The sequence below is a fragment of the Micropterus dolomieu genome, linkage group LG07 (genome assembly GCF_021292245.1).
Source record: "Micropterus dolomieu isolate WLL.071019.BEF.003 ecotype Adirondacks linkage group LG07, ASM2129224v1, whole genome shotgun sequence".
NCBI lineage: Eukaryota > Metazoa > Chordata > Actinopteri > Centrarchiformes > Centrarchidae > Micropterus > Micropterus dolomieu.
The window spans coordinates 17,144,684-17,156,696 of record NC_060156.1 but is presented as its reverse complement, the minus strand read 5'-3'; the positions used below and the strand labels follow the sequence as shown (position 1 = coordinate 17,156,696).

General features: G+C 37.1%; 1 protein-coding gene across 1 annotated transcript in view; it reads left to right on the top strand.

The window, feature by feature from the left end:
• Positions 1-782: 782 nt before the first annotated feature.
• The window catches only part of rpgra (retinitis pigmentosa GTPase regulator a), a 14,914-nt gene continuing 3,683 nt past the window's right edge, over positions 783-12,013 (top strand). Inside the window, exons 1-13 of the mRNA XM_046054528.1 lie at positions 783-864; positions 1,126-1,251; positions 1,351-1,443; positions 2,216-2,278; positions 2,372-2,530; positions 2,664-2,813; positions 2,929-3,087; positions 5,655-5,810; positions 5,911-6,035; positions 6,263-6,469; positions 7,893-8,439; positions 8,553-8,644; positions 10,553-11,992. Coding sequence (XP_045910484.1) covers positions 834-864; positions 1,126-1,251; positions 1,351-1,443; positions 2,216-2,278; positions 2,372-2,530; positions 2,664-2,813; positions 2,929-3,087; positions 5,655-5,810; positions 5,911-6,035; positions 6,263-6,469; positions 7,893-8,439; positions 8,553-8,644; positions 10,553-11,992 — 3,348 coding nt within the window. The 5' untranslated portion in view covers positions 783-833. The remainder of the gene's footprint in view (positions 865-1,125; positions 1,252-1,350; positions 1,444-2,215; positions 2,279-2,371; positions 2,531-2,663; positions 2,814-2,928; positions 3,088-5,654; positions 5,811-5,910; positions 6,036-6,262; positions 6,470-7,892; positions 8,440-8,552; positions 8,645-10,552; positions 11,993-12,013) is intronic.

Here is a 12,013-nt window from a genome sequence, read left to right as displayed (position 1 = left end):
TCTCATGTGACGCTGCTCAGCCAATCAAATCTGTGCATACCGATGCTTGCGAGTTGAGTCCGCGAGATTCACCAGAGACGTTTTGGAAACACACCCGAATTGAGGAGACGAAAGATAAAAGAGATTTCACATGACTTTTAATAAAGAATGTACAGATTTTTACATGTACATTCCTCCCACGGGCAGTTCAAAACCAGAATATCTCATAGATCTCCAATATGCTAGCTGGAGCTCACGTTTCTCACTGAACAACAGAAAGTAGGAAAGTGGTAGCTCTGTAAGAGGAAATGAAAGAGAAGAGGAGGCATTACAGCTGTTCATTTGTTATGATGTGTTGAGTGTTTATTATAAAATTGGTTAAGACTACACTTCATCACTTCAAGCTACACTTTTTATTACATTGTTTCTAAAAATTAGGCACTTTAATTTAGTTTACTTAAATTTAGAATTTATTATTTGAATAGTTATTATTTATTATCCTTCCAGTTTGATGTGAAAACTGACTGAAATATTATTTGATTTGACAGTCCGTTGTTGACTAAAAACATGTGTTGATACAACTATAGGTTATAGTACTGAATGATAACGCAAGTTCGTCGTTTTGATGTTCTGGACCTTTGCTTCAGGAAATTTTCTCTAACTAGACCTCTTTGAAATCTAATTGAATACCCCTGACATAAACCATAACTTTACATCCATGGTTAGCGCATGGACAGCTAGCCATCTTGCTCGCCCCCCCCGCCCCCCTCTAACGTTTTCTTGTACTCCACCTGTCAGTCAGCAGCACAGAGAGACTCTGTGAGGATGAGCAGGTGAGGAGGGCAGCAGTGGAGATGACGGGGCAGAGCAATGTGGACATACCTGGTGAGAGTACTTTGTAAACATGACATTAGACAGCATATAGCCCTTTACCTTTATGAATGGTACATACAAATGTTACTGTATGTGAGTGTGGTTAACCTGCTGCTATTTCTGTCTGGCTGCTTCTTAAATCCCCTGAGAGGTGACAGCAGGTCAGGATTTAGCCGGTGCTAAGTTAGAGACGAGTAACTTAGTGTTGCCTTTAAATCCTGCGTGATGTAAATATCAAGGCTGTTTAAAGATGAATCTCACATATCTCATCAGAAGCAGGAGCCATCTTCACATTTGGAAAGAGCAGTTTTGCTGACAATGTGCCTAGTAAATTCTGGCTGAAGAATGACCAGCCAGTGCACCTATCTTGTGGCGGAGAGCACACTGCTGTCATCACAGGTGCAGGCAAACTATGTCTATTGATAATAAATCACTGTGTTCAAAGAGAAGCATGTGTCTATCATGCTTCCATCTCTGTAATGATTCTTATGTCTGCAGAAAATGGCAGGCTGCTCATGTTTGGTGGTAATACTTGGGGACAACTGGGGCTTGGATTTAAGCCTGCTGCCAGCAAACCTGCCTCTGTGAAAGGTAAGTTACTTTACAAAGGCTGTAGCTAATGATTGTTTTCATTATAGATTAATATGCTAATTATTAATCCTATAAAATGTCAGAAAACAGTGAAAAGGACATGTTCAAATCACTTGTTTTGTCCAGGGGTGGAAAGTAGCCAAATACATTTACACAGGTACTGCAAGTTAGGACTTGAATTTGGAGTTGAGCATTTCCGTTGTCTGCTGTCCTATACTTCTACTCTACTACATTTCAGAGGCAAATATTGTACTTTTCACTCCGCTACTTTTATTTAATAACTTTAGTTACTACACCTTTACCAGCTGCAACATTAAAGTTATGTACACATTAATGCATCAATAATTATAATCCAGTAATATAATATATATGATTATATAAATTGAGCATTCCATATTGAGAAATTTTACTTTTGATACTTTAAGTCTATCTTTTGTACTTTTACCTATGTAAAATTTTTAATACATGACTTTGACTTGTAATAGAGTATTTCTTCACTGGTTTTGCTACTTTTACTTTTTTAAGTAAAAAACTCTGACTACTTCTTCCACCACAGGGTTTGTCTCACTAAGATATCCAGCTTACAATCACATAAGATAAAGAAGAGCACAACTCAGAAGCTGAAACCAGAGGAAAATAGAATTTTCTGTCAATTAACTAATGAATTAATCAAGTTATTGTCTCAGCTTTAATTTAAATTTGTCATAGAAGATTATTCTTTGCATTTTGTCATTTATTTAGTAGCTATAATTGCTGTGTATTTTCCTTTCAGCCTTAAAGTCTGAGAAGGTGAAGCTTGTAGCTTGTGGGAGAGATCACACAATTGTCTGCACATGTAAGATGATGAACAAATAATATCTGTATTTTATGTGACAGATGTTTCAACAGCAGTGTTCTGTATTTAATTCTGGTTATTGTATATTTTTAGGGCGAGGTAGTGTGTATGGTACCGGTAGTAACCAAGAGGGGCAGCTCGGTTTGGGCCACTGCAACAACACTACATCCTTTCACCTGCTGAGGCCCTTCTGTGACGATACACCAATCAAAATGCTCTCTGCGGGATGCAACACCTCAGCTGCCTTAACAGGTTCAAACAGTGACAAATAATAATCTGACAAGTGTCTCCGATAGCCAAGGTGCTCTGAGGTCCAAACTGTTTATGTGTGTATGTGTACTCATAATTATGTTTCTGCACTCTGTGTGTGTGTGTGTGTTGGTAGAGGACGGGAGGCTGTTCATGTGGGGAGACAACTCTGTGGGTCAGATTGGTTTAGGAGATGAGGGATTTGCAGCAGAACCCAGAGAGGTGAATGTTGGGGAAGCGGTGATGTGGGTCTCCTGTGGGAACCATCACTCAGCTTTTGTCACAGGTACAGCACAGCCCAAACCAAACACAGCAGACAATCAGTCAGTTTGAGTTTTAATTTAACCAACATTCAGATGTTATTCATTGTGCCGACAATGTTGTGTTGGCTTGTGTTTTAGTGGGTGGAGATCTCTACACGTTTGGTGAGGGTGCGAACGGAAGGCTTGGTCTCCAGGTGGAGCAGCTGGCCAATCACAGAGTCCCTCAGCGGGTGCAAGGGATGCTGGGTTGTGTCACCCAGGTGTCCTGTGGAGGGGAACACACTGTGGCACTCACAGGTAGGTCAATAGTATAAAAACCATTGTTCCAAAAAGAGACAGCATCACATTTCTACTAATACATTTTTTGTTTTATATACCTGACTATTTCTATTTTACATACATTAAAAATAGAAATATTTCACCTTCTAGCAGGTTTATCAGAGGTGAGATAAGGTGAAAGATCTTTTACTTTAGTAAAAGTATCAATATCGCCAATGCATAGACATGTAAGCATTTTAATGTTAACTGATCAAAGTGGAGCTGATTTGAACAATTTTATATGATAATGAAGATCTTATTTGTGTTTTTCTTCAATTAAGTGAAAAAATATGCCAGTCTAATTAGATTATTGTTTCCGACAAAAATTAATTTGTTTCAAGAAACTTTTAGAAAGAGTGTGAGAAACTTGAAAGAAGACAGAGTAAATGATATTTAAACAAGTTGCAATCTTGTCAACGCAGTGGCGCAATGAAACGCAATAATTTTTTAACTTGTTTTATCAAAGTAAGAATTTGAGGACACGATAACAAATGCAAATTACGTGCTCTAATGAATATTTTTTGCAGTGTTTACACTATGCACAATTTTAAACTACATCGTCCCAATGACATGACGTGCAATTTTGATGTCCAAACCCCTTTATGAAGTCAAAAATAAGGAAATGTTTTATAAAATGCACCTTTTTTGAATCTATTAATCTCTGTTTATGAAGTGATATGAACATATATTGAGGGACATTATAGTCACAAAATGTCATACCGGATAACTGTCCGGAACTCAGGCTGAAATGCAAAAAACCTAAACAAACTGTAAAAAATCTAATAAACCCTAACATCTCTGCCACAGGCATTATTGTTTGAGTGTTGAAAACAATATATTTATATATTACAAAGAATATGACATCCAGTTGATTGTTATGCTTTGGAGCATTCTGTCCCAAAACTGGCATTCAGCCAATGTCATACGGGATAACAAGCAAACTGGAGCAATTTTGGGGGTAATTTTAATTTGACACGATATCAGACAGCATGTCACACAATCAGCAAGACCCTGAAGCACCCCTAAATAATGGTGAAAGGTAAGTATGTCTTTAATAAAATGTGTTTAACTTACCTTTTTACTCACTTGCACACTATATAGTAAAATCCTGTGTCATGTGGGATAACGCTAAAAAAACATATATAATGTTGATTTTATGCAAATATGTTTATTTAGCAAGAATTTGCATACTTGTAAGTTGAAGATCAAGGTTGCAGATTTCTATAGTTAGCCAAAACTACTGCCTGATTAAGATTCAAACTGAGTTTTGTCATACCGGATAACAGTTTTGTCATATAGGATAACACTTATTTTCTGTTAGCCCATAATGTCATCAGTTATCTTGCATGACACGTGTTTGCCAATATATTCTTTTTATACAGTTTTCAGCTTTCATTAGTATAATTAACATTCAAATTGTGATATTAACATATTATTGTCTGTAAAAAAAAATGTGTTGTTCATTGATTGATATTTAATTATGTGATTCAACGTACTTTAACCCAATAAGAAGATTTTTCTTTATTAAAAATGTTGTTCAATAACATGATTTTGTATTTTTGATGTTCAAAGAAATTATGTGCATCGAAATGAATGAAGTTCCCCTACTTTTTAACCCTTTACGTTTTGTTATGAATATTGATGTAGAGTGACTATGATCTTAGTACTAAATTAAACTTGATGTTGAAAAGTTGTGCTATTTTGAATTCATAAACATGACATTATTGTTTAAATCTATTTGTATACGAAAGAAACCACACTGAGAGGGGATCTGTATATCTTTGCAGTGTAGCCTAATTAATTTACTTAAACTATTTTGAGTGTGACTACCTTTGCATGACAAAAACGTTTATTATTATGAACATTATTAATGTGTAAATTGGATAAAAATGACAATTCGCGTGTTAACTCATATGGTGTCATACCGAGTAACAATTTCAGTCAGGCAGGATAACGCTGTTTTTTCCAAAAAATAGTATGATGCCAAGTACTGTAAAACATTTTCAGACATTTTAAATCACACTGCAGTGTTAAAATATGGGTAAAGAACTTGAACAAGTAGGGTCACGTTTAAAGAAATCACAGTATAATGAGAAAAAAAAGTTGTGCAAGTTTTTTTTTCTGAGCTCTAAATATTGGTTACTGCCTCACTTTATATATTCTATACGTATTATTGATTTAAAAAGTTATAATATCATAATATTTAGAAAATTCATTAAGGTTATTCCGTATGACATTTTGACTGGTGTCGTCACATGATTCTCAGTTAAACCACTTAAAATACATTCTTTGAAAATTTGATTATAGTAATAAGTAAAAAACATCCTCATAAAGATAACAACTACTTTATGTGCTGTTTTAACCTATTTCAATTTTTGATCAGTTTAAAACCTTATTTGTCACTGGAGTAAAAAGGACAATAATTCTCCAACGTATTTCTATACATCGAAATTGCACTTAAGTACTTGAGTAAATGCACTTAGCTACTTTCCACACTGCTGATAATCAAAGTAGTTTATTTCACTGTGTTTGTTTTGCTGTGCCAGAGGAAAGTGTGTACACGTTTGGCCGCGGTCAGTACGGTCAGCTCGGCCACGGGACGTTTCTATTTGAATCTGATTTGCCAAAGTCTCTGGAGCACTTTAGTAACACTAGCATCAATCATGTCGCCTGTGGAAGGAACCACACCGCTGTGATCACAAGTAAGCATTAAGCTCACTCGAGTCATTATTTGTGTAGTGCAGCAGTGATTAAATACAAGTTTAAAATCTTAGCTAAAGCATTTGTTTTCCTCCTTCACAGACAGCGGGCTTCTCTACACGTTTGGGGATGGTCGTCATGGAAAACTGGGGTTAGGGGAGGAGAACTTCAGCAACCAGTTCAGCCCAACACTCTGCACACGTTTTCTCAAGTACAATGTTCAGTTAGTAAGTGCCTGTGATGAAAGTGGTTGTTGTCATCCCCAGCTTCACCTCTATAACCTCTGTCAAATGTTTAAACGCTGTATAACGCTGTATAAGTGCAGTGCACTTCCCAAGTGATTTATCCTGTGTGTCTGAAAGTAAATGAGTATAATGTAGGTGAGCAGATTGAGAGGAAATAAACATCACACAGCAATAAACTACATTGATTCCACGGGTTTTCTTATGTTTAGGTGTCCTGCGGTGGTAACCACATGCTGGTACTGGCTGCACCCAGACCACCAGGGAGCCAAGAAGTGGTGCCAAAGAAGGAAGTCACAATCACAGAGAACGTTTTGGAGTCAGGTTACACAGAAATCCTCCTGCTGGACACTTTGATCGATCCTAACCCACTAGTCCCGCTCTCGGCCCTCTTGGCTCGAGCCCGCCACAGAGAAAAAGTGAGAAGCTATACCTTGGTCCTTATTTTCCAGATTAAACAATCTTACAAGACTTACAAAACCAAATAGTCCCTTCTTTCAACTATTATCTGCTGTGTACATATAAAAGGGTTTTTGCAGGCCTTTAATAAAAATAATGAATTCAGCTTCCTCAAAAGAACTTAGAAAATTCTTACATTTAATATACAAAATTTATTTAAAATGTTGTTGAATGTTGAAAATGGTATATAAAATATACTATTGCGTGCTTGGTACATGTTACACACATATAAACTAGGAATTGTTTGGACAGTGGATTGTGCTGCTTATCGTCTCATAGTGGGAAAGACTTTAATGCACCAGGGCTGCAACTATTGCTTAATTCCATTATTTATTAATCTGCTGATTATTAATCGATTAATCTTCCAGGAACACTTTCTCTTATAACACCTTGAATCCCTAACCTCTAACATGCACTTCCTGTGCTCTCCTTCCTATATCTCCTTACAATTCTCTTGTATTGATTGCACTATTCATTAACTCTTACTTCTTCCCTATAGGTATTTGCCCCATTATGGTGTATATATATATATGTATATGCCGTACACGCTAATAGCTCTTACTAGTATTTATTGCTGCTCTTTCTAGTATCTATTGTCACTTGTAGATCTCTTACTGTATTGATGCTTGTAAGTTGCTTTAGATAAAAGCCAAATTAGTAAATGTAAATGTTCAGAAAAAAAAACAACAATAACCTGAAAATAGTGAGAAATGCCTGACACATTATTCTAGACATTATTCATCTTAAAATGTCTTGGTTTGTTCAACCAACAGTCCAAAACCCAATATATATATATATATGTGTGTGTGTGTAAGACCATGAAAAGCAGTGTATTCTCACATTTGAGAACTTGGAACCATGGATATGAAGTTTGCTTGAAATATTACTTTAATGATTATCTGTTTATCTGATCTGATTATCAAAATAGTTGCCAATCACTTTTCTTTTAATCACCTGATTGATTAACACACTAATTGTTTCAGCTCTAAAATGTAAATTAATTATTTTTTACTGGGTAATCCATCTGTTCATTTAATGCTGCTTATCTGGGTCCAACAAACATCATTTAATTAATAATTGTTATGTAATGCTGGGAAGTACTGAAATCATAATTTGACTAGTATAACTTGTGAAACCAGTATTAAATTGCATTCTATGCTGTATTTAAATGTCTTTAGAAGTCTTTAATTTAACTTGGTGGGTCCTGATGAAACTACTATAGATAATTGTAATCACTCTTTAACTCCAGTAGGGAGCAGTGTTTCACCAAACTGTAGCTCTGCTGCAGTGCCACTAGCTAACTGCTTGGAGGTGCTCCATAGACGGTGGTGCAACCTTTTTACTCAGTAGTGGTTTTGATGTTTGTCCTCTCATGTCTTTCAGCAAAGCTCTGTGGAACTGTTTGGGGAGATGTTTCAGAACCTCCCACGTCTAAATTCTGGCTTCCTCGACACGTCCTGGCAAACATCCAGAAATATCCCAACCCCTAAAACGCTTTCAAAGGACATTACAACCCCTTCATCATCCCCCAAACCACAATCAGAAATTACACCAAGCCCACCACTCTCCCCCAGATCTCTGTCCAAGAGTCCAGTGTCATCCTCTAAGCCATCAAGCCCACATTTTCAGTCATCAAACGTGTTTCAGAATAAATCCTCTTCCGCTGCTTCCTCTAAGTCTAAATCCAAAGAGTTGCCTTCTCCCTTACTGTCACCAAAGTCTGTAACTAAACGTAGCCCTCACATCCCAGTGTTTCCTAAAAAGACTGAAAAAAAAAGACTGTACAGATTGGCAACCGCTAAAAAGGCCTTAATTGAAAAACTGCCATCTCCTCTACCACCTAACGAACCCTGTAGCCCAACAAGACCCTCCAGTGATATTTCCATTAAACATCTCAGCGAGGAGAAGCACCCTGCCTCATCACAAACAGGTATTTTCAACCCATAATTTTAACAACTGGAAAGTCTGCTTCATCCAGTGCTGAGCAGAGTTTTCTCTTGCTATAGATACTCTGTTTAACCTCATCATTGTCTGTTTTTTCAGAGGGAGAAACTGCTCAGGGACAAATTGTCATAGAAGATGTGGAGGAGAACATCTCTGAAGAAGGAGTCGACTCTGACTTTTTGCCAAATATGGTGAGAGAAGTGACTTTTTTAATGGCTCCATGTGTCTTAAACATGGAGTCAGTTGATTGTTATTTTCCTCTTTAGGCATCTTGGTTGTGGTCTAGATTATGTGCACTACAGGACAGGAAGCAGAAACGTTGAACACTCACTGACTTTTCCAGGAAATGTGCATAGCTCAGCAGTGTGTGTGTGTTTGTGTTCTTGCACACGTGTGTGTGTGGAGACATTTTCCACTTGGTATAACTTGAATTTAGTGTTTTGCTCTCGTCATACTTTATATATTTGCTTTATTCCAAGAATGTGTGTAATGATATTCAGAGATTAGGACAGCATCTGCCAATACACAAATCTGTTTGGGCTCCAACCTCAGATACACAAACATGCACACATGCAACACTTTGAAAAAGTTGGCAGAAATCTTGCCACATCTCATCAGTGTTTCCACAGCCAGTGATGAAGCAAGCTGTGAAGGAGTCTCCTACGTTGTTGTGTGTCATAGTACAATATGTGGTGCTCAGTAACCCGCTCCAGCCTTAAATGCGTGCATTCATGTTCAAAGGTAGAAGAAGTACTTGAGAAGAAATACAATAATACACTATAATATCAATTCATTGCAAGTAAAAGTCCTGCATTCAAAATCCTACTTAAAGTAAAACCACTAGAGTATTATCAGTAATTCATTTGATCGTGTTTTATTTTTTTATACATATATAAACCTCATTTTCTTTAACATAGTGATAAAAACTCTTGTCGCAGTATGGATATTTGCACATTCAATTTGAATAAAAAAAACACCCTAGAAAGGAACCTCTGTAGCTTGATACAAGAAAGTATGAGTTGTATCAGTTTGCTACACTAGAAAGATGAAAAATATTTACAAAATTTACAAAAATGCCTGAAACAAACATTTAAAAACAGGTTAGGTAGGAATATTCTTACAGCATAGCACATTTAGTCACTTTCTTTAACCAAAATAAGCAACTAAGTAATAACTTCAGGTGTAATGAAGTATACATTTTCTCAATATTGTAAAGTACAAGTATTTAGTGAAGTACTTGAGTAAATGTACTTTGTTACCTTCGACCACTGTTATCGCACGTGCGTGGGCTTTAATGTGGGACAGAGATTAATACACTGGATAAGGAATCCAAACGACAGTATATGAAATAAATCAAGGTGGCGTGAGAATATTTTATATTGAGAAAATTTTTTTTTTTAATTAATAGTTGAGTTACTGAAGTTGTATTTGAACGCCTTATTGTGCCAGAGAGACTGCCGTGACAGTAATTAAATAAGGCTGTTTTCGCATCACACCTCGTTGACCCTCAATTAACCACCGTCTGTTTATCTCCAGTGCAGATGGAAAAAATAAGGATTCCTCATTCGTCACCATGGTTTTCTTTACCTCCCACCCACATCTGTATTTAAACCTGATGTGAGATTTGTTATGTGTGCCCACCATGCCATATGTTTATGAAAACCCCCCATCATTTTCCATATGCTGTAAGATATTTTTCTATGTATGTTTCAAATTATACTCATACTTAATGACGTCCAACATATACAGAATACTGGAATATTTTATATATTTGTAATTATATTCAAAATATTTTAAATGAATGACATCTATGCCTACAAAAACTACTGAAACATAACCCTGTGAATTCTGATAATGTGATTATATTTTGAGTGTTATCGTAGTGTGTTATTGAGCAAGAAACCACTTCCTCAAACTAGAGATGACATGCATTTGGCAGTAAAACACAGGCAACTACATATGCCGTCACACTGATTGCAGGTCTGCTGCTGTGCTGGTAAAATGTTGCCACAGTATTATTGCATATGACCTTTTTCTACCTGTTTTATTTTTAGTTTGATGTCGGACTAAATACATATTTTCTCTGTGATTTATTATAGGAAAAGAAGAAGGGCCGAGCTCTTAGAAGAACTACGAAAGAGACAGAGGCGTTTGCCAAAAAGCTCCAAGCCAATGGAAAGGCAGAACAAAATTCTCACAAAGCCTTACCCACAGAGCTCCTGAAAGGCTCCAGCTCCTTAACGAAAGAAGTGTCTCAACTAAAGAGCCCAAAGAGTCCCCAAAAACAAAACCCCAAAGTCACATCTAAAGGCAAAGAGAACATTACCAAGCAGTCCAAGGAGATCAAAACTTGTGAAGATACACAAGCTCAAAAAGAACCCTCACATTTTAAATCACCAAAACGTGAAAAGAGCAAACTATCAGAATCAACCCCAAAAACTTCACAATCTGTCCAGAAAACACTGACCGAAGCATCGCAGAGAATGACTGAAGTAAAAGAAAATACCAGGAGACATAGAAATGTGAAAAGTAATATAAACCAAGAGGATATTGAAGCCAGCACTTTAAAGACAGACTTGATAAGGAAACCAAAAAAGGAGAAGAATTTATCATCAGCTTTGGACAAGACTCCTCCTGTTATTAAGATCTCTAAAGGAAATGAATTAACCAGCATATCTGTCCAAAGTGAAAATTCAACATCTGTAGAACACGCTGCAAAAGAAGATGCAGAAACCACTGACGTCAAACCTGTTGAAGTGGAGAGCCAAGGGGAGACTCCATCAAAAGATTTGCACAAGGTCAAATCTGTACGGGGCAAAGGTCAAAGTAAAGCACTAGATGTAAAATCACTACCAGTGAAAAAAGAAACTACACCCGCTCAGCTTGATACTAAGAAATCTACACCTGTGAAAGTTAAAGGGAAACCACACCACAAATCCACAACAGTCAAAAATCTAAGTAAAAGCAAAGAAAATACTCCAGTTAAAAGTAAAAGCAAAGGAAAACTTGTGGAAAATGAGTTAAACATTGCCAAGAACACAGCTCAAAGAGTGAAGGGTAGAGCTACAGATAAGCCAAAGATACCTGATGTTGACAGCTCTAACGTGAAGGACAAAAAGAACGCAAAAGAATCTAAACTGAAAGTGAAAACAAAGCCAAGGAAAGATGAAAGAGGGGAAATCAGAGTTGAAGGAGAAGATGATTTAAACTCTAAAGATAAGGAGAGTGCCAAGCAGAGGAGTAAGCAGACTGAAGCTTCTAGCCCGCTGTTATCAAAACAAGATGCACCTATTGAAATGGCGTGTAACTCCATTTCCTCACAAAGCCCAAAAAGAACAGAGGTGGTTTCCAAATCCATGCATGGCCCCGAACCTATTCATAGGGATTTGCTTGTTTCTGATACAAACAGAGAGGATTTTCCGGGCCTGGCAGGAGAAAAGCCTAGGTGGGGGGAAATTCTCAGTACCGCGGCCACTCTTGTTCCTGCTGTTGGGATAGCAGGTGCAGCTATGGAGGTCCTTAGTGAGGCAGTGACAAACGTTGGGGCTTTCCAGTCTGAC